Source organism: Amphiura filiformis, chromosome 1, assembly GCF_039555335.1.
Source record: "Amphiura filiformis chromosome 1, Afil_fr2py, whole genome shotgun sequence".
NCBI lineage: Eukaryota > Metazoa > Echinodermata > Ophiuroidea > Amphilepidida > Amphiuridae > Amphiura > Amphiura filiformis.
In genome coordinates, this window is record NC_092628.1 from 78914933 (window position 1) to 78938157 (window position 23225).

The 23225-nt window shown below is 37.3% G+C and overlaps 1 protein-coding gene and 1 long non-coding RNA gene across 2 annotated transcripts; one reads left to right on the forward strand and one right to left on the reverse strand.

The window, feature by feature from the left end:
* Nucleotides 1-263: 263 nt before the first annotated feature.
* On the reverse strand, nucleotides 264-3601 carry LOC140154102 (uncharacterized). The gene is made up of 3 exons (XR_011859257.1): nucleotides 3519-3601; nucleotides 1050-1431; nucleotides 264-380 (listed from the first exon to the last, which is right to left on the reverse strand). It is a non-coding gene; the product is annotated as an uncharacterized lncRNA (long non-coding RNA).
* A 3608-nt stretch (nucleotides 3602-7209) lies between these two features.
* Nucleotides 7210-22122, forward strand: LOC140154110 (protein arginine N-methyltransferase 3-like). The gene is made up of 14 exons (XM_072176721.1): nucleotides 7210-7343; nucleotides 9033-9244; nucleotides 10541-10590; nucleotides 11087-11195; nucleotides 11916-12108; nucleotides 13131-13335; nucleotides 13852-13973; nucleotides 15311-15383; nucleotides 16174-16279; nucleotides 17542-17729; nucleotides 18663-18749; nucleotides 20305-20355; nucleotides 21187-21274; nucleotides 21984-22122. The coding sequence occupies exons 2-14, from the start codon at nucleotides 9061-9063 to the stop codon at nucleotides 22091-22093; spliced, it is 1566 nt and encodes a 521-aa protein (XP_072032822.1). The 5' UTR covers nucleotides 7210-7343; nucleotides 9033-9060; the 3' UTR covers nucleotides 22094-22122.
* The last annotated feature ends 1103 nt before the right edge of the window (nucleotides 22123-23225 follow it).

Below are 23225 nucleotides of genomic sequence, written 5' to 3' on the forward strand. Positions count from 1 at the left end.
AAGAGAATACAATCATATTGCAGTCAAACTACAAATAAAAATAGCTGATGGCAAAATGATTCTTCAGCTACCGTACCTGGTTAGTCCTGGTACTATTGAGGTGGAAATTATTTGTAAACACGATTTTCTGGTGATTATTTGGATTTAATTAGCTCAACGGATTTAGGAAATTTTGATCAAAAGTGTAACTAATTATTAATCTCCTTTTGAAATACTTTTCTGCGGATGTCTCTATTGTAAAGAGTATTCTCACTTGACACTTACCCATTTGTAACGCCATTATGTTGAGGTGGATAACTTGCTGAGCGATTCAAAGGCACTGCAGGTGACAGGCTTGGAATGAAAGGTTTGCTAAATGCTTGATCATCAGATGACATATTCTGGGAAAAATACAAGCATTTTATAAGTGTTAATGAGGCCAAACAGGTCCCAAAGCTTTCAGAAATTGCAAACCTTGTATGGATTTTTTTTCTTTACTTTAAAATGCCCTGATCAGCTTTGTGGCAAGGTGTATTGTATTTGTCAAAATAGACATCAAAATATAAAATACAACATCTTATCTAGGTTTATCTCTTGATTGAACTGTGAAGGTGGCTCAATTTCATTTGATGTGTTCAAATACAAACCAGTCTGTATTGTTTACAAGATGAGTATGTAGACCTCTCACAAGTTTTACTCAATGTACTGAACAATTAAAAAGAATACTTTCACAGTGGTTTTGAGACTCAATCAGGCAAGTGCTGTTTATTGAGGGGACCAAAAACAATGTACTATTCATTTATTATAGCAACAGTCATTACTAGTCCCATGAAGCTGTGGTGGAGGACAATTACAGCATCTTACAGCTTAACCTCATTTCAAACAGCAGCCCCTGTTTAATGCGGTTTCTAAAGTAAAATATGCACCCATTCAAACTAATCATACTTTATTTTCATAGATTTCCCATTTATTCCCAAACATATTTACAAGCATCAGTACATCAAATGCAACATGTATCACAGATGTTGTTAACAGAAGCAAAGCCTGCAAAAACATTAAATGTAACATACCTTCCATGTTACTGGAGTTGCCATGTTTTAAGTAAATTGCTTTTTTTTTTTTTTTCCTTTCAAAATTGATTTGGATGTATAATTTGTCACAGCTTGGTATATGACAGTTGTATCCAACGATGATGATGATGACCAACAATTGAACCAGAGGGCTGGGTAGTTGTTGTTTTTTTCTTCAATCACTTGTGTGCAGAGTGCTGCTTACAGATTTCAATTTGTATGGACTTGGTTTGGCTCTCGATATCGGTGAGAAATGACACTATATTTTTCTTGGCGTATAAAGACCTTGAAGTTGCTTTTTTCATATATGTTTTGATGAGTTGTGAAGAAAAGCAGGGGACTTGTGCATCTCATGGGACAGCTTAGATAGGGGTGTCATTAGCTGTAAAAAAAATAAACATTTAAGTAAACATGAGTACCGTAAGTAAAGAATGTGCATTCAAAGGGTTTATATCAGCAATTTCAAACATATTGGGCAATTCCCCATTCCTGTACGCTTGGTTCCACTAGGGGGCGCTACAGATACTGATAGATCTATACATTGTTTCTTTCAAAGCAAAATAACGATTTTCCTTGTGGTCTATGGCGCAGCCTGGAAAAATGAATGACCTAATGCATCATGCTGCTTGGACACTTTGGCAAAAATGAGTGTGAATCGTCTCTTGGAATTCTTTTAATCCACTTGCTGCTAAAATTTGTTTTCACTTAAATTAGTCCCAGATGACCTCTGACCTCAAGGGGGCCCTTTAACTTCTGCGTTAACCATCGTGCAATGTGCAGTTGTGCAAATCATTGTGCAATGTGCAGTTGTGCAAAACATCACACATGTGCTGTGGCATAGTTCATGAGTGTTAACTTTATAGGAAGGGATAAATTAATTTCAATCAATAATAATAATATCAATTAAATCTATTTTTGTTTGGCACTATCCAAACGTTAAGACAATTAATTTGAGTACAATCAGTGTAGAAAGTCATGTTCTGAAATGCAAACAAGACAGACTTTTAATTCACATCATATCAACCTTATAGTACTTTTTACATTACTGCATCTCATACACTACCAGAGGGCTGACAGTAAATTTCACTGATCCCTCCTGCTTTTTTCCTATGTCGATTTAACACACGATTCCCGCTGTTGTTTTGGTTCCACTTTAGCACCCCCGGTAGTCAGGCTCATATCACACACTATAGGTGGCGCTATTCGTCCATAGGGAAGTGGAATGTGCCTGTACAGTCCAAAAATGGCTTTACTGTGGGGCTCAATGGAAAAAATTACTAAAAATTAATTTTGACAACCAAAACCTAAGTGATGTTGACTTATGTTGGTACTGGCAATGCATGATACTGGATTCATAAACTATCACATAGTGCAATCCATGTTCCACCAAGTTGACACTCGATTTAGCTCAAAAGCAATTTGTGTGTAAATCAAGACCATCCAAAACAGCTTTCTTACAGTAAAGAATAGGAGGTCATCTGGGGTCACATACAGTAACAGTAGTGTACATTGTACATGTGCCTGCTGTCACAATTTCACACACAAAATTTTGGTCAATTTGGTGACACTATTTTTGTCTGTAACTTCAAAAGTATATGCACTAGAAACATGATTGACCCCTTATTGTTTAGATAATTTGATTCTCTTTCAAATGAAAGAACTTTCAGCTAAAAATATTGAACTTCAACATTTTATGAACATACCTACCCCTGGTACACGCATGGAGGTCGCCATTTGACGTTTTAGCACCCACTTTAGCACCCGGCTACCAAGGCTTCGCATTCAGCATCGCGTACAGTACGCGGTCCCAACTGTCAATCATTGGGGGTCAATCACCTCAAGCTTGACAACAATATCTGAATACGTGTATGCGCGAAATTTAGGTTAATTTTCGTGATTGAAACAGTATTTTTCTTTTATAAATATTGGCCCGGATAGCGGGATTGTTGGTTGATTTAATGTTTGATAAATTAGGTTTATGGATGCGCTAAAAATATAATTAAAAGTATTAAAAAATCTGTTCAATATTTGAAAAAATGCGCCACTGTAGCAGGATTGCAAACAGTGGATGCAGCAAGCCGCGATTTTACGGGTTATTTTCATTACACTTACAGGCGCGATGCAGCCGGTAGAAATCGCGGTAGTGTTCCAGGCCTACTACGCGATGGCAAGGTAATGGCGGCTTCCATAGTTGTATTACTTTTTATATAATAGAGTGACACTTCCCAATCTTTATTTATCCCTGACACTACACGTCTACACAGTCGAGCTGGCCGGACATTTAAACAACATGAACATGAATATTTCGCAATTTAGACTCCGATAAAACAGGTCATATCTACCTTAAAATTACTTCGATTTATTTACCTGTCACCCTCCCAATACTTTGACATCTTATAAAACGATGTAGCTACTTAAAAAGGACAAGCCATGTAAACAAATCCCGAAAATCACATTTTAATTTCTTACCCAAACACAGTCCAGCAGCACATCTGCACTCCGCCATTGTCATAAATCAGTCATACAAAGGATTGTGGGTAATTTGATTGTTGATTGCTAGTCTAATTTCCAGCCGGTTTGCACGGGAAATAATTAATTTATTTTGTCGTCAGGTTTCGTCGGGGGAGGATTGCATTCAGTCTCTAACTTTCTAAGATAACAAGTTAATCTTTTGCATCGGAGGGACAACATCATATCCATATTTAGATTTAAAATTCTTAAAACGAGCTTATCTAAATTAGATTACAATTCACAACTTTGAGGCTCGGCCCGTGCCACAAAAATTCTTGCACCTGATACGGTTGCATAGGCCTATGCCAAATTTTTGGGATCCTAATTTGCAAACCTCATTAGGCCTAAATAGTCTAGATAGGCCTTTAGGCCTATGTTGCTAGCGCAGCGAGCACTGATGAAGCAAAGCGTTTCCGAATACCGTTTTAGACGGTTTTATTTAAAAGGTGCCCCATGAACGGTGTGCCAAAAATTTGCCCCCCTCCAACTTTGGAGGTGACGCGTATGTAGGGCTGTTAAGACCCCCTTTTTCAGCGTTGCTGTCACCCAAAGACCCCATATTTTTTTACAAACACATGTTCTGTCCCCCGAAGACCCCCTATTTTTTCATTTGATCTGTCACCCAAAGACTAGACTTCTTTGTAGTCCACTTGCCCATTTTGTATACTCTGGCTATTACATTTAAGCATAAAACTCTGATTTATATTGATTTGTGTGCAACTGATAGATTTTCACATCTGATCTTTTCAGTCACCGCACTCCCTCTGTTTGTTAGCTTCCCAAGTGGACTACTGACTTTGCCTTGCGGTTACGATTTTTAACACGGGACTCTATGGAGAGTTAGGCCAATTTCTGGCCTAACTAAAATTGGCCGTGATGTAATGCATCTTTAAATGGATCTGCCTTGTGATTGGTCGCCCATATCTCGCTATGATTTAAATCTTCCGGGCCCGCGCCATTACCATTAAGTACATCGTGCTCAACTATCTGTGGTACTTGCGGCGCTTTTGTCGGACGCGAAAGTTAATCTCTCATCAAACATCTAGCGCGTCTTGTACTATACCATGCTTAGTACTTGTGGTTAATGGACTGATAAACAAGTATGCTTGACAGTGTGTTTTAGAGAGCAAAGTCCCGGGGTAAAGTTCTGCTTAAAATTCAAAGTCCATAGTCGGATTTTCGGGGTTCGCTATCAATAAACAGGTAGATTCTAAAATCAGAATTTTCAGTATTAAAGTGAGCCATTATAATAATTATGCAAGATAGTGTTGCATTCAATTGCTTATATTGTCACTAATCATCTGATATTTTTAACTGTTTATGACCATTTTTACTATTGAATACTTTAATTTTAATAAACATCAGTATAATCTTGATTTCAACGACATGGGTTCATCATGACTAATAATAACATATTTTTAATAAAATTCGACTGTGGCATAGTCTACCCAAAGACCCTTACTTGTCATTTAACAGCAACTTTCATTTATGCTGATTTTGTCACTTATTTTGAAAAAAAAAACACCAAAGAAATTTGAAGCCATTTAAGAACTAGAAATTCGATTTTCGAGGTTTCCGTTGCGCTGTTTCGGCTCTAACCCAAAGATTCCATTTAAAAAAAAGGTCATGTTCTCACCCAATGACCCCATTTTTTACATTTTGCTCTCACCGATGCCAAAATCATGCTCTCACCCAATGACCCCATATGCATATTTTGTACATTTTGCTCTCACCGAATGCCCCTTAGTGCGAAAGTGCCAGCCCTACACCTATATCCATTTCAAATTGAAGTGCCCCCCTGGGTTGCCCCCCTTTCGGCTCGCCAAAAATTTCTTGCCCCTCCCCCTCCCAATATTACCCCCAGGGCTCATAATTATTGCAGCCCTTTTAAGTGGTGCAATAAGTATGTGTTCCCCGGGTTCACGGTAAGGGGGGGAAGAATTTTTTGGCAGGCCAACAGATCGGGGGAAAGCATTCTTTGGCACAGATATTTTGGGCACCGTTTCTATATTACACCCTAAAAGCTCCTAAAAAGGTGTAGGAATTTAAAACGTTATAAGAGCACGTTCAAATAATGCAAAATTTCCTAAGACAATTTAAGGTTTTAAATGTGGGTTCCCCCGCAAGTGAGTTTAAGGGGGGAGCATAGATTTGTTTTTGGCACGTCAAAAGCTGAGACGAATATACCTACTGTAGGTATATTTGTCTCAGGTCAACATGGTCCGCAAAAGGGGGCGGGCAAAGGTTTTTGGCAGGTCAATAAGGGGGGGGGGCAAGATTTTTTTTGGCACGCCCAAAGGGGTGGGCAAGCGATTTTGGTTGAGAATTCACCACCCGATACGCTACTGACACATTATTAATGTGCTATGTGTCACAGTGTCAATCATTGCACTTTTTTTTCTGTTCTATTACCCCAAGCTTGAATTGACGGTTAACCGGTTCTTATACATCTTTCTTAACGGTTCCTTGAAGGCTTTGAAGCATAGACTATAGAGTCATGCTTGAAGTTGAAGGTTCTTCAAGCTTAAGGTTCTACATTGAGAACCATTTTCTTGGCTAAAGAACTTTTTTGGTTTTTAATATAGAAAAGAAAATATTCTCTAGCCAAGGAAATGGTTTTAAGCCTATAGAACCAAAAACGGTTCACATTGCTTTCCACTTTTCTTAGGGGTGGTGCAATAACTATGTGTACCCCCGCGTATAGATTTCTTTTTTGGGGGATGGGCTTGGAAAAAATTTCTTGAAGTATAGCGAATCAAGCACCTGTTCGGCGACCGAAAATTTTCAACAAGTGCCATCATATATTGAAGCTAAACTGATGAAATATGGTGCAAAAGTGGAATAAATTCATGGGAAGCGCGAAAAAAAATGCACTTTGGTGGCTAAAATGGCCAAATATGAGGTTAAAGCCATATTATAACATTTGCTGAGGAAGACGCCCTCACTGAATTTTTAAAATTCATTTTTTTACACAATTAAATTGTACTTTATTAAACCAATAGCCCTGCAAAAATCAAGACTCTAGGTGCTGTAGTTTTGTCAAAATCCGTGATTTTGAATAAAACGCCGGAATCCGCGCTTTATTATTACGATGGAATTATTAGTCGAACGCATACACGATGTTCATAACACACAGTACGTACACAGCGTGCGGGACGGTGATATACACAACAAAGGGTCGTACCACAACATGACCGAAGGAGTACGTATTGGCGACATGTGGCGCTAGTAGTAAATTCCAATTTTCTTTGCTTTGCCGTATTTGTTCGGCTCAAAAATAAAAGGGGATATATCAGACAGTAAAAGCTAACATTTTATGGCAAAGAAATGCTAATCTATTTTGTTTGAACCACACACAGGCGTCAACATTGGGGGGATGATTGTATGGACCACCCCCCCCCCTGGCAAAATATTGGGGGGATATTGGGATCAAACGGGATCTACGCCTATGAATAGAGGCCTAGGCATACACAACTTAAATGGTTTTTATATACTTTTGCTGGGATCTCTGAATGGGACATTTTGCTTTGCGATGTAGGCCAAACATGTATTTTTTTTTGCCATACATGTAGTGTAACCGGCAAAAAACGGGCACATTTTTGTGGAGGTGCTCCTACATAAAATAGGAATTTTAAATTAATGGCAGCGCCCACGGAGTCAACGTGAGCAATAAACCACGATCAAGTTTGAGGCAAATAAATGAAATAATCAGGGTTTACATGTACGGTTGTTTCTGGTTGATGACATAACGGCGTATGTGATATTTTTGACATCATCATTCGTGTAAGTATAGTCCGAATAATCAGACCCAGAAGCTTTAATAGCCTTAAACTAAAAATGATCCAGTTGTAGTAACTACAAATTTCGAACGTTTGGTCGTTAATTATAAATGTCGCAAAATATTAATATTGACAATAATTAACAACCTGTTTGACCTCTCCATATATAATTCATACATTGCTCAGCTCACCTGTGTTTTCATATCATATTTTGTGGTGAAAAATGATTACAAATGTGTAATTTCATTAGTGCCGTATTATTACGCTGACTTTCAGATTCGGCGAGGAGGATTTATTTCGACCTCCTGGTTTGTTTACAAACAGAGAGTAGACAAAAACCGTTCCGCGTGTCCAAACACTCAAGTATCAGAAGGATGGTCCACAATAGCGTGATTCACGTAACCTGAATAGGGATTAAAAAGCTGTCACGTAGAACCATGTGCTTCTATTGTCCAATTTGCCATCAAGATTTCATATGGAAACAGTTCAGACCCAGTACAAGATCATGTCAGAAATTAATATTTTGTTCTGGGTCTGATTATTCGGACTATAATTTCATTTGCAATCATTTTTGGAGCAACAATTTCTTCGTACCGACGGCTAAGTGTGTATTTGAATGCAGATTAAACACATACAAACACATACATAGCACCTAGCCCTGTTTGAACTCCCGGTCGGAGCCGGGAGTTTCAATTATTGGAACTGGACAAGATCGTGTTCTGGGTCTGAACTGTTTCCATATGAAATCTTGATGCTAAATTGGACAAAAGAAGCACATGGTCCTACTTCACAGTTTTTTAATCCCCTATTGAGCTATTCATGCTGTGTGAATCACTCTATTGTGGACCATCCTTTTGATACTTGAGTATTTGGACAAGCGGAACAGTTTTGACAGGCCCTTTGTCTACCTCTCTGTTTGTAAACAAACGAGGAGGTCGAAATTGTCCTCCTCTGCGAATACGAAAGGCAGCGTAATAGTACGGCACTAGTGTAAATACAGTGAAGTAAGCTCATTGAATACGTCCTAAATCTTGAGGCTGCTTCAAATGTGTTATTTATATTCTCTTTCGCGCATGCTCAGCCGAAAATAAATGATTTTCTATAACTCATCGCTTCTTTTGCGCACACATATACACAACATAACAAATAACACACCGGCCGACCTGACCTTTAGGTCCTTGGGTCGCTCGCCAGTCCTACGTCTACGATACATACCATACCTAAGGACTGGCTCCCGCCATTTTGTCTGTCTATGGAAAATACACACTTAACGGTTTGCGCAGGTCAGATGTTCGAAAAATTTCTTCAAAATTTCATCGACAAAGGTATATAAAATTGGTACCACCTTATTGTGCTTGCTAAATCAAGACTCGGTTGAAACAAAATTGGCGACAGAATAAATTTATGGAACAAATGCGCTCGAAAAATTGTGCCATTTTGAAGCTATTACTGATGAAATATTGTGCAAAAGGAGAATAAATTTGTGTGTAGCGTGAAAAAATTTGGGATTTGGGGGCTACAATTGCCAAATATGAGGATAAACTGGGTCAGAATCCCACATACAGGCATCAACATTGGGGGGGGGATGAATGTATGGACCATCCCCCCCCCCACTCACAAGCACCGCCAGTTGAGAAGGCCTGCATTACAGGTTCTTTACTTTGTTAATCTTTTCCCCTTCTTCTTCAACCAGATATTGTTTATAACAAAAGAGACTTAAAATGAGCTCAGGAGAAGAGGACAATGATGACATGTGGCAGGAATGTGAAGATGAAGGCAATGAGATGGATACACCTGCAACCACCTGCTTGTTTTGTAATGAAATGGCCAGTTGTGCTGACGAGATATGGACGCATTGTGACAAAATGCATGGCTTTAACCTAGCTGGGATAAAGGAGAAACATGGTAACATGTGAAGATATTTGTATCTGTGTCTATTTCTCTATTTGTTTGTTTGTTTGTTTGTTTGTTTGTTTGTATAGTAGATGTGAGAAGCTTGAAACTACAATTTCATCAGCTGATCGTAACATCAAGAATGTGAGACAGTTCATGATTTGGCTTCCTCAAGACATGATACACATGTGAATTATGCGGTACATCTGCCAGCCCGTCTGCAGGGTGTGGCGACTGCGGCATACAGATGCACTGCCTTTGATCGTGTCAGATGCAACTGACTCAAGGAAGCCCCAATGGACTATTGAAGTCCTATTTTTGAATCTATGCATACCTTTACTGGTAGCTGGAAATGGTTGCAAATGCTGGATATGACACAGTTGCCTATGAGCATTTTCAGCAACAGCCTCTGTCTCACACAGTGCAGGCAACATAGAAATCAATTTAAACTTGATTTCACAACATTTAATTTTCAATGAAGCTGTTTGTTTTTAAAGTGATTTTCAAGGAACCATTATAATTATAACTTACATAATAAATTTTGTCATCATGTCAGTTAAGGGATCTAGAATGAGCGTTTATGGCGTTTCGACAGTAATTTTTGTGGGACATGAGAGCACCTCAGACCTATCGAATTGCATTCTGAATACGAAGCATATCTTTCTGATATCAAATAATTTTCATTTTTTGAAATTCACGATATAATACAAATTTTATGACAAATTATTAAAATTTTTGATATATAACAGTCCTCGAAATAAATTTTATAAATCTAATGATATATTCTTAAAGTGTATGTAGCTGAGAGGAAAAGCTGACGATCAATTGAAAATTTTGACCTTTTATAATGAAGATATGGATTTTTTTCCAAAAAGACCTATTTTTTTTGGTGTTATGGGAAAAAAAATCCATATCTTCAATACGAAAGGTCAAAATTTTCAATTGATCGTGGGCTTTTCATCCCACCTACATACACTTTAAGTATAAATCGTCAGATTTATAAAGTTTACTTCATGTACTGTTAAATATCAAAAATATCAATTTTAATGATTTGCCATAAAATGTGTATTACATTGCGAATTTCAAAAATCAAAATTATTTGATATCAGAAGGACATTCTTCGATTCAGAATGCAATTCGATATGTCTGATGTGCTCTAATGTCCCACAATAAATACTGTCCAAACGCTCATACCCCTTCCCTTAAACCAACTTGAAAATTCTACTAGTACTTTAAAGTGTAGCATTGTGTTTTTTTAAAATGTGTAACACATCTTATCATATCATATTTTGTTGTCACTCCTTTCAGATCTGGATTGCATTAGTTTCATCAAGATGGTCAATTACATTCGCTCCAAGGTGTGTACATAAGTTTCAAGGAGTGGTTGTATTTACACCACCTTGGATCATCAAAACTTGCTTATTTATTACCAAAACCCAAGTGAGAAGGCACTGAATTCTAAATTCAAATGCTTAGTTCCATCATGGCTGAATAAAAGAGGTTGCCTGTGTGACAAATGTGTGGGTGCTAGAAAATTGGAGCAAAAATCAGACTTTTTAGGGTTAGGAAAATATATTGTAATGACATTTTCGTGTTGGAGGAAAATTTAATCTTGGTAAAGATTGCTAAGGAAATGGGATGTCAGGAATGTGCATAGATCTTTAAAACTGTCTGCTCTTGATTGATGCAGGGGGCTCATACCAAACTCGGTTTATGAACACCTACCCTAATAGTTTCAGTAGATATTCATAACCTTTTTCTTGTGATGGATAAGGAACCACTGACAAAGCCAAACATTTGATAACCTTCATAGTTATACTTCCATTTTGTTTATCTTGTGCCTATTATTTGCAGACTGTTTCAAGCTCATCAATAGTAAATCTTGCAGAAGGAAGCAATGCCCCATGGGAAGGGGATGAGTTCATGATGCCAGTCATTCCAGATGATCCTCTCCTGCTATACGGTAAGTGATACCAAATCTCTAATTTTCGCCAATAAACGCAGACACCACTTTTTTCGACCAAAATGTTTCCCTACCTGTTGAAAATGCCATGCAGGCAGTGTAGATGCCTTTTATGAGTGAAGACTTGTGAAAAAAACACAACTGTTTACATCAAAATGTGTGTAAACAAGCCATTTTATGCAGCAGTAGGAATTTTCCACTTTCATCTCAGACAAATCTTTCTTGACATAAACCCTTGTAGTGAAGCTTTCATCTCCCCAAAAGAACCTGAATAGGCAGGTTTATATTTTGAGTAAACTCATAAAAAACAAATTAATTTGTACAATGTAAAATAAATCAGACAATCATTCATTCTGTCAACTTCTGTTGTCTAGGTTGGCTATCCAGATATGTCTGTCCTGCATGCTGCTGCTTATTTTGTTTGGTTCCTGTCCAGTGTCATCATAAAGAAGATCCACATAGGTTTTGCTTGGTTGCCCCACATTTCTTTTGCCATGACTGGGTTTCCACAGCACTAGATCTGACAACACCTGCTCAGCAGCTTGTGCCTTCTACCTTAAAAGATGAGATTTCCAGACATTGGAAACAATGAATGAGATATATTGGAAATGGTTCATTGAAATGAATGAAAGTTAGACAGAACTCCATAAATTAAATCATGTTTCTCAATGTAATAGAAATGAAAAACTAACCCTTTATATTATCTCTCTCTTTTAACAGACATTGAATCCCTGGAAGAGAACACTACTGGTGCTTCAGCTGCTGCTGCCTGTACACCAAACAATGATGACACAGTTTCATTATCCACTCAAGCCTACCAGGAATTACTACATAGGTTACAGGAGACTGAGCAAAAGGCTAGCCTGATGGAGCAGCAACTTAGCAGAGCACTGGAAGATCTAGGAACCACAAAGTACGAGTGAAATGTTTGTGATTGAGCTTAATTTACACTGGGATAAGTGACTGATTGTTGACTAAGCAACGAAAAGTACTTCATCTCTTTGTCAAAAAGCAATTAATCATCACTCCCATTCTGAGTGTAGCTTTTAAAAGCAAATTAATTATCACTCCCACTCCAAGTGTAGCTTAAGCTTGAGTAAATCATATCCTAAGCCTATTCCCTAACCTACAATCTTATGCAAATTGTTATTGATACTTGATATATTTAAGATCCGATTCATGTGCATAATGGGCAAAGCAAGAAATAATACTAGGTTTTTATCGCTTAAGATTTTGAATGTCCTCACTCCCTCTCCAAGCAATGTTGGGGTAGGCCTGGAACAGTCATCTGTCACTCCATTCAGCAAAACTCCATTGGTCAGAGTAACTCTGACCAAGAATCATATATATACATGAAAATGTTAGTACATATTATGCATTTCACACATCCCCACTTTTAGCAATGGCACATTGGTGAAACAAACTCAGGATTTTTTGAGCGGGGGGAGGGGCACACAATCCTGTTCCCCCGAATGACTGCGCCCAAAAAGGTTGACCCAATTTTTTTAGATAGTTTGAAAAAGTGAAGAGATTACAGAGGAAGTGGAGACCTATAGTCAGTGGTGTGCGCTGTGCACAGGATTTTTTTGACTGGGGCACACAATCCTGTTCCCCGAATGACTGCACCCAAAAGGTTGACCCAATTTTTTAGATAGTTTGAAAAAGTGAAGAGATTACAGAGGAAGTGGAGACCTATAGTCAGTGGTGTGCGCTGTGCACAGGATTTTTTGACTGGGGGCACACAATCCTGTTCCCCCGAATGACTGCACCCAGAAAGGTTGACCCAATTTTTTTAGATGGTTTCAAAAAGTGAAGAGCCCCTCTTTGTGCATGTCACTGAACAAACTTACAATTTTACTGTTGCTTAAAGAAGTTTGCAGATCCAAGTCACATGACACTGTTCTCACTTAATTTGATGGTACACTTATTCCATAGGTCTGTTGCACAGAAGATCTTGATGTCTTCATCAGATGGTTCATTAGATAAGCTCCCATTGCAGAAGATGTCAGAGGATGAAGACCAAGCTTACTTTGATTCTTACGGTCATTATGGTATCCATGAGGAGATGCTAAAGGATAAAGTGAGGACAGAGAGCTATAGAGATTTCATGTATGACAATAAACATATATTTACAGATAAGGTGAGTTGCAGTGCAATTAATGCAGCCAATGGTTATTGTTATGGTCTTCATGTTTGTTGCCATCAGTATTAAGTTGTACTTTACTAGAACCATGCTAGTTTTAATAAGCAACTTATCAATTGGGGTTGGAACAGTAAATGTTTTATTTCTCCTGTGGTCCTGTTATACGCTTGTCATCAGCAATCGTGTAGAAGTGGCGAGGTCTCCTCCCCTTTTACCTGGCGATGACCAATGGGTCAACTGTCTTGTTGTCAAGACCGTTGATCATCCAATCAGCGTGATTGTTTATTGTTTCTGCGTTTACGCTTGTGCACTCTCGGTGCACAGCACATACCACGGAAGTTATAAAAAATTAATTGTAGAACATGAAACTAGTCAATTAGCCATTAGCCATCATTTATTTGTGGTAGAATACTTAATATCCATTACTGTTATATCTTGCAATTGCATCAAAGATCACACATTTATTGCTATTCTTAAATTCTTGACAATCAATTTATCTTTCATATTCTCTAGGTTGTATTAGATGTTGGGTGTGGTACTGGTATATTGTCCATGTTTGCAGCCAAAGCAGGAGCTAAGCAAGTCATAGGAGTAGACCAGTCAGATATTATACACCAAGCTATTGATATAGTCAGGTAGGTATGACCTGATATACAAATATTGACTGCTATGAGGGGCATGGTTAAGATTATAGGCCCAAGGTGATCTCAAAACCATGCTATGACCCGAGGCGCAGTCGAGTGTCATAGCATGGTTTTGAGATCACCGCGGGCCTATAATCTTAACCATGTTCCGAATATAAAGCAGTCAATATTTGTTTTATATACCAAATGGATATGTGGATGTTGCGATTGCGATTGCGCAGTTTGATCGGGATGAACGTGACCGGTCAATAGTTCATTTCCATGACCAGTCCATAGTTCATTTTGAGGGCATAGTTAATTCAATGACTGCACTTTCAACCAATCAGATTACAGGAATATATATATGAGGTATATAATCATGGTTATTTCATTTTTAATGAGTGATATAACCAGGTGCTGAATAAGCAATCAAGTTAGCTCAAAAAATGAGTAAATGCTGTGTGACAGTATGAGATCAAGCTCATAATAAGTGTTATTAGTCTTTTTGAGCCAGCTTGAAATTCTCCTGGATGAAGAAGGTAATGCTAATCATACTGGTTTACCCATACAAATCTGGGAGCTGAACCTGGCTGAGAAAGTATGTTGTGATATGTCTAGCTTAAATGCTTTTTAGCTGCATTGTGCTATTGAAGTTGAAATCCATACACCCCCTGTGGAATACATGACTTTAATCTTGCATACAGGGAGTGTGAATTTCAAACAGGATTACCTGAATGGGTGCTCCATTTGAAATCTATATCCCCTGTGTGGGGGATTAAGGTAATGTCTTCCATAGGGGGTGCTTGGATTTCAATTTGAATAGCCCATTTTTGTGCCAACAGTCACTCAAATACACAAACATATTTTGTTAACACAATTAATTGGGCTAATCCAGTTAAAATCCACCCCCCTTGAAGATTTTGGAAATTTCTTCCACAGGGGGAGTATGATTTTCAAATGGAATGAACACATTAGGCAGCTTCATTCCCTTTGAATTTCTTATACCCTCTGAGACAGATTTAACCTGAATCTTCCACAGGATGAGGTTGAGTTTCAAATAGAGTTGGTTTATGTGCTAATTCCATTTAAAATTCATTCTCCCCTTGTGGAAGATATTTCCAAAATCTTCCATGGGGGAGTGTAGTTTAAATGGATTACCTCATTGGTGATTCAAATTCTTCCAAATTGAAAGCTCTGTTGTATGGATATTTGTGATATTATCAAGTCTAACTTGGAGTTTATGATGTATGATGACAAATTTATTGTGCAACATCCAGCTCATTGTAGTTGATCATGTTACCATGTATTGCACCGACACATTGTATCATTCTCCTGTATTTGTTTTTCAGAGAGAATGGGTTAAGTAATGTCATCACACTGGTGAAGGGACGCCTTGAAGACATAGACCTACCTGTTGACAAGGTACCTGTTAACAAGGAAACTAGCGAAAGTTAAAAAGTACATTGTAAAGAATGAATTGTTTACATGCAAGATGTACTGCAACTTGTTTATATGCCGGTTGATGTTGTATCAACCAAGTAGTGAGAAGAGAACAAAATAACCATAAGAAAACGATGTGTGGAATAAACAAGAAAGACCAATATAATTACTTAGTTTGTATAGACCCCTTTACATCATTGTTTATCAACAAAAGCGAGGGATTGGTCTGTCGATATGCCCGAACGAACCGCTTCACTGTTCAATGGCTTTCTTGTACTATATGAAACGTGGTGGGAGATTTAAAATACACATGCCCTGAGCACTCTACGATGCGCATGCACACTGCAGGGCAAAGAACAATGGAAAGTACCATAATGCGTGCGCATACTGCCGGGCAATGACGTCACATGTCAAGTGGTCTATACATTTGCTGAAACTATTCTGAAAATTGAACACTGACTCTTGCTCAATATGTATTATTCAACATGGTAGTACAGAATCTGTCATCATATCTTAGAATATTTTTCTTTTTTTTCCTTTTTCATTTTCCAAGCAGGGCTGCCAAGACTGCCTGCAGGATTAACTTGAGCAATTTGTCACATTTGTAACATTATTGTTGCAGATATTTAAGCCACCTCAAATCAGGCCTCAAATCTTGATGAACTGACATTTTTGTCATGCTAGATACTAGATAGTAGCTACATCCCTGAATAACTGTAACATGTATCCTATTATGTTTTGTTTGTTTGTTTACTTCTTTATTCTGTAACAGGTTGATGTGATAATATCCGAATGGATGGGATATTTCTTACTGTTTGAATCTATGTTAGACACCGTGCTGTATGCCAGGGATAAATATCTGGTACCAGGGGGCATAGGTAAGGTGTTTCACAACACACACTTTCTACAAATGTTGTGAGTTTTTCATACCTTGTGCCAAGTTTTGTAGTTATTAAGTTACAGGGGTGTGACAGCCTCATCCCCCATATTTCTTCATCAAAACAGACTTTGTTAATAGGAGAAAGCTCATATTTTTCTCATTACCCCAGTAGACTAAACACCAGAGACATCTTTCATTTAAATGGAGTCAACAAAAATGTGGTGAATTGTGATAATAACCACACACCGGAAGTGCATACGCTATCCTATGCGGCATTGGCATACACGTTTTTACTCATATTCAAACCATAATTTGTGACCCGATCCAGTCCACTCATGCTTAAGTCATATTTGTGACTGGACACGACGAATCAGCCGTAAACTCAGCCCCCGGTCAATTTTGTTTTATTTCGTGTTTAGAAAATATACATCATAAGCTTTAAAATAGTATATCATTTGACTTCAAACGATATCCAGAAGCAGGGTTATGGTTTGTTGAACTCTGCTCCTTCAACAAAATGGTACACTTTTTTCGGTTTTACATGTGTCTCTTTTTCCATATTCCTGGTATAAATAAAGTCATAATTGGCGGTTATTTCAAATCATCCCCATGTCAACGAGGTTCAGGAATGTCCTCTCATTGTTTATTGTCTAACATACCTAGACAAAATACAATGCAATTGTAACCCACCACTTGAACAGGATGTAGCCAAAGCATACAAAGACTAGAGCTATTTAATGATTCTATATGTAGAAGATTATTATCCTCTTCAGCAATAGGATTATTGATTGGTTTAAACGCTATCAAATGAGGAACATGTCGCGCCTAATTGAGACACCTATGAATACGACTTCACACATATTTTGCACTGTATCTCAGAATACAATTTGCCAAGTTTACGGCTAATTCGTAGTGTCCACTCACATTTGTTCAAAATTTAGTTATTATCAGGTTGATATAAAGTAAAAATTTCCCTTTCTATCAGTCCAAACCCAATGTTTATAGCTGATTTGGTTGTGAAGTTACACATTTTTACATGTTCATAGTCTATGAATAACTATAACCCAACCTATTTCTGGCTACATCTCAGTTTCGTATTTGCCGACATTAGCCTCGCTGCCTGAGTGGCCTAATCCGGTCACATTTGGAAACATTGTTTTATTGGTAGGCCTCAATGTAAGATGCAAAACAGAACATGAAAAAATTGGACCACATCACTTTAAATTATATGATGAATATTGTGCATTTGTTCTACTACAGTATATCCAGACCTGTGCACATTGAGCTTAGCAGCCCTAGCTGATCAGGAATCACACTCATCTCGCATTGCATTCTGGGAAGATGTCTATGGCTTCAAGATGTCCTGTATGAAAACATGTGTACTGGAAGAGTGCAGTGTAGAATATGCCAAAGCTGAATGTGTCATGTCATCTGCTGCTATGATAAAGGTAAATCATATCAAACTTGCATTGGATTCTGGGAAGTATTTGTTTTGTCTCAGATATCAGCAAAGAAACTTCAAAGCCAAAATACTTGCAATTTTGTTTCCATACATTTTGAAGAAATTCTTTCTCCATCATTGGTAACTGATAGCTGAAACACATTGGAGAAAGACGATGTCGGAAATGACTGAATTCAAGTTAATATAGTAACTTTTTCTGATAAAGAGATATTATTGCATTAGGTATTTTAAATAATTCATGGCCAAGGTGGAATACTCACCACACTTGGACCTCAGCAGTAAATACACACACATATAAAGCGGTCCAGAAGATGACATGCTCGCACCTTCCACTGTGTACACGCTTTAGTACACTACATGGATGCAACAGGTATGTCACAGCTTGGCCAAGAATTACTTAAAATACCTATAGTCTGATGAAGATCCACCATTACATATTATTTTATTAGTCTGCAATGATGTACTTTTTCATATCAGTTTATTAGTCTGCAATGATGTACTTTTTCATTTTCATTGGAAAGTACTTTTTTTCATCAGACAGTTAAAATTACAATTTCAGTTTATAGTTTCTGTCTGCTAACACCTGTCTTATAGCTCATATGACTGGTGCACATGATCAGAAGTTTAGGATGCATAAAGTGGCACAATGCCCATGATCCAACGTTTAGGATGCATAAAGTCGCGCTGGTGGTCACGCATATGGTTGGAGAGAAAGAAGGAAAAGAGGAAGAGAAAGTGGATGGAGGTATTGATTTCTGAAAGAGGAGTAGTCATATTTTACACATCAGACCTATGTTGATGGAATAAATTATTTTAGAATATTACTAAACACATATTTGATCCAGCATTTATATTTTTGATATTTTTGATAAGGTGGCAACATTATAACAACACCCTTTATCTTATTTCTTGTGTCTAGTGTATAGATGTTAGCAGTGTTAACATCAAGGATCTAGAGTTCTCATCTGAATTCAAGCTGGAAGCTTTAAGAGATGATATATGCACTGTAAGTAATGACTGAAAGCATCTTATTATAGCCTTTTCTCTATAATATCCTTTCTTTTTATAGCTATATCCTTCTGATAGGCTAAATGCATGGACCAAAGCACTTGTCTATGAAACTTCATGATTACTAAAATGTTTTTTTTTTTTTCAAAAGATTTTTTCAATCCAAAAGCTTATTCCTTTTTAATTAAAACCCTTTAGAATAATGACCTGTCATGATAACAAAACATTGCTTGAAACTAGGATAATTGTTCAAATATCTTACTTTATCTGCTAAGAAGTGTCAGAAAATTGTTTCCAGAATATTGTAAGATTTTGTTGTTTGAAAGGTGACTCGCACATCCATCACATTCAAAATGTATATTTGGGTTTGTGGACTGTAAATATAAACTTTTCCATTCATATATATGAATATAGATCAGATTGCTATCAAATATGGTGTTGTCTCTGCATGTGTAATCCTGTCCCTCTGTGTATTTATTCAGTCAAATGCGGGATACTATAGTCCATTTGGCTACCTTGAGAGAGTGACATCAGCACTTTGTCAAAGTTACTTTGCATGTGGACAGATATGCCGCCTTTGAGCATGTGTGTAAATACCGGTTCTTTTAGTCAATACACATGATTTAATACTACACAGTACATGCACTGGAACACGCACTGACATCACTCTCTCGAGGAAGCCAACTGAATAAGAATGGTTGTCTACTAACCAAACTGTGATATTTTAGATTTCAGACTTCCTCTTCCGGTTTAATTTCCTCATCTCAATATCAACTTAACTGCTGTCACTGACCACCAAATGGTGTGATCTAAAGTACAAGGATAGATAAATGATTATGCTGAGCAAAAGCAATATAAAATCAGAAAAAAAAAAATATTATCTTTTACACCACATATTACTGTGTTCACATCATTATGTTGTGACTGGCCCAAAAATCGAACCCTGAGGTACACCAAATCGCAATGACGTGAAACAGTGTATGCGGTTGCTTCGGGAATCGTTAAAGCCATGCTTGCTAATCAGCAAGTACCAATGAATTATGATGACCATTTTAATAATAATATTAATTAAATTAATAAAAATAAGTAACATTAAAAAGGTAAATAGGAATGATCTCACCTAATTCCAATAGGGGTCAATAACTAACTAACTTGTGTTCTTATTTGTGACATGATCTGGTCCATGGGGCAAATTTGAAACTGAGATATAAAGGCAAAAATATGGAATGAAGAACAATAAAATACATAAGAAAATACACATCACAAAACCTCATACGTATCTGATACTGACATAACTTGTAGCTCTTCCTTATTTAATCACAAGCTTAGTTGATAGAGAGATAGAGATGAAGGTTTCAGGTTCAAATCATGGATGTTCTATGGAATCTAATTGAAGACTCATACTTTGTACTTCTATGCTGGTTTCCTCCTGAATCTTCCTCTTGGGAGCTTTGCTAGGACAAGAGCAAGTCAAATGTTCTGGAGAAAATTAATTTAGTGTTTATTGTGTGTCCATTTAATGATAATATTTTATTGTCTGATCTCATTTACAGAGCATTATAGCATACTTTGACATCATATTTGAAAAGAACTGCACCAAAACGGTAAGTGTCTTGATAATTTACTATCAGATTCCCTTTAACTTAAGTTTAAGAATGTGTCTTTAAATTGCTACGATGAAGATATTTATAAAAAAGGATAGGTAAGTTCTGTTTTTTGACATTTGAAGATGCTGACCACTGTTTATTTATCACTTAAAAAAACAGACCCATGTATCTTTGTTTGATCAGCTATTAAGATTTGATATTTCAGGGTATTTCAAGTAGCAAATTGGGTAGACTTGGCTCAGTTCCCTCCGATAGGGGCGTCCAAATTTTGGGTGTGCATGGCTCAGACTGGTTACTGCTGGCTGTTGGCTACTGGTTGGGATTTTGTCATAGCTTTAAAACTAGAGTTCAAATTGGGACCCTACTTTTGTGTTTGGATAGTTACACACTATAATGGGAAAATACTTTTGATAGTTGTGAAGTAAAACCGTACCTCACTTCAGGGGTACATGTGATGCTATGTTATCTAGTCGTCAGTTCTGCAAAGTTTCAAATAAGTCTGTATCCTAATTGTACCATAGTTGGCTTCAATGTTACATAAAAACAAAACTGAACTGAATCTAAATCACAAGTTGTAGGAGTTTTGATATTGCTTGCTTGCTTACTTGCTTATTTTGGGTGGATTTTTCAAACACAGAAGCTCTCTCTATATCCTTCTACCCTGTGTCCCAGTTCCCAGGTCAGATGCTGCCAGTCCAGTGTCCTGATTGAGCACATCTACATTATGTAAGGGATGGTCTACCAGAATTTTAATATTCATTGAATTGGAAATACCAAAATAAATCAATGTTGAAAAACAAGTAATCATATTGTACTTGTCTCTTGTAGGTGATGTTTTCAACAGGACCAGGTAGTGAGAAAACACATTGGAAACAAACTGTCTTCCCCCTAAGAAAACCAATTGCATTGAAAAAAGGTAAGTGTCACAAGGCATGTCTATTAATATGAATTTAGAAACAGAAATATTTGTAAAAAGTTATATATATATCTAAATAAGTTTGTTTGTGGAGCTTTTATTATATCAAAATCTGCAACTTTCATGGCCTTCAGCATTCTTTCTAAATATCCAAACATTATAGCTGATTTCATTATGAATAAGCATTCACATAGTGTTTAAGATAGAAGGTTTCTACATAAAGGATGGTTTCAGAGAGAACAGTTGCTATGATATGGAAAACAGTGGCATGATTGACAGGAATTAAATATACATAATTTTTCACCAGTCTCGCCATCGCAAATAATAAAGGAGACAAAATAGTGAAAGTGATACCACTTGGAAATCGAACCGTGGACCTCAGGTTTACGAGACCTGCACCTTAACCCCTTGGCCATGAGAGCTTCATGATTAGGCAGGCCAAAACTAACCTTTTCTATTTTGTCTCCTTTATTATAGTTGCTATGAAGCTAGTTGCTATGATGCTAGTGATGATCTATGTCATGTAGGCTTAAAAAACCCAAATATTTTCAAATCAATTCTGTAATTTGAGAAAGTAACACACAAATGTAAGCATTGGAAATAGAATATAACAACTACAGGTCACATTTGTTATAGTCCAATTTATTTAAACCAGTAATATATGTGTGATATGAGAAGTTTGTACATTTTCTTTTCTTTTCTTTTTCAGGTGCCTGTTTACATGGTAAAGTTTCCTGCAGTCGTAATGCTAAAGACACACGCTCCCTAGTAGTGACTTTTAACATAGATGGCGAGAGAATCAAGTATTTTGTTAACTGATTCATGAGAAGCACTTGGATGCATTGATCTTGAGCAGGATTTGTACCAAGGACCTGTGAATAATGACTTCAGTGTCAAGGTTCATCATTTTAACTCAGCATTGTTATTGGTGTCCCAAAGTTACCAGAAGGCCTATCTGTAGTTTAAATACATAAGCTGGTAACACTGTTTCTGACACTAGAACTGTATTTAGTATACCTTGCTTGTGATACAACCCGGTGATACAACCAAGCCAGATTGGGAAGTATTTTAGATCTACATTGGAAGAGCTGAAAAGGATGACCCCTGCATAGACAGGGTTTTAGAATGTTCTATGCCCATGAATTGTGAGTGTTTTTGTATGCACCCACAAATTAAAAAGATAAGAATTCAATGCAATTATCAATTTAGTTTGAATCAATTCTCAAATCAATTCATTTTTCATGAAATAGATGCATTTGTAGGATTGTAGAAATTAGACTTGATTAGATTTTTTGATTGACAAATCCAAAGATACTCACTAGTTTTAGACTTTCGCCATCTTGGCTGATGGTTTCTTCAGAATGACCATTGGGATCCACTTTTCCCGTGGGATTGACCGCTGCTTCCGGCGATTTTCTCATCCCTCGGTGGCTTAGTTCTTACTCGACTGATCAGAGAAGCTATTTGGATTAGAGAGTAACTCCCAAAACAGTCAACAGGGACATCGGGAGTTACTCTCTAGACCATGTATACGATCCACTTATAAGAACTAAGCCACTGAGGGATGAGAAAATCGCTGGAAGCAGTGGTCAATCCTGGGGGAAAAAGTGGATCCCAATGGTCATTCTGAAGAAGCCATCAGCCAAGATGGCGAAAGTCTAAAACTAGTGAGTATCTTTGGATTTGTCAATCAAAACATCTAATCAAGTCTAATTCATTTTTCATTTGGAGTTTCTTCAAAAATCTTCTGCCATTGGTTAGATGTAAAATCTAGAACTAACTTGTCTTTTATTTTATTTAGTTGCTTGAATATTGTCCCTGTCCCCCATCAATAAGAATTCAGAAAATGGGCACTTTTCAGTCCAAAAATTCACATTTTAGGCTAATTTAGGGGGACCCTAACACCCTTTGCTGGAAAAGCGCCCCTGCTAAATTCCAGTTGCCACCACTA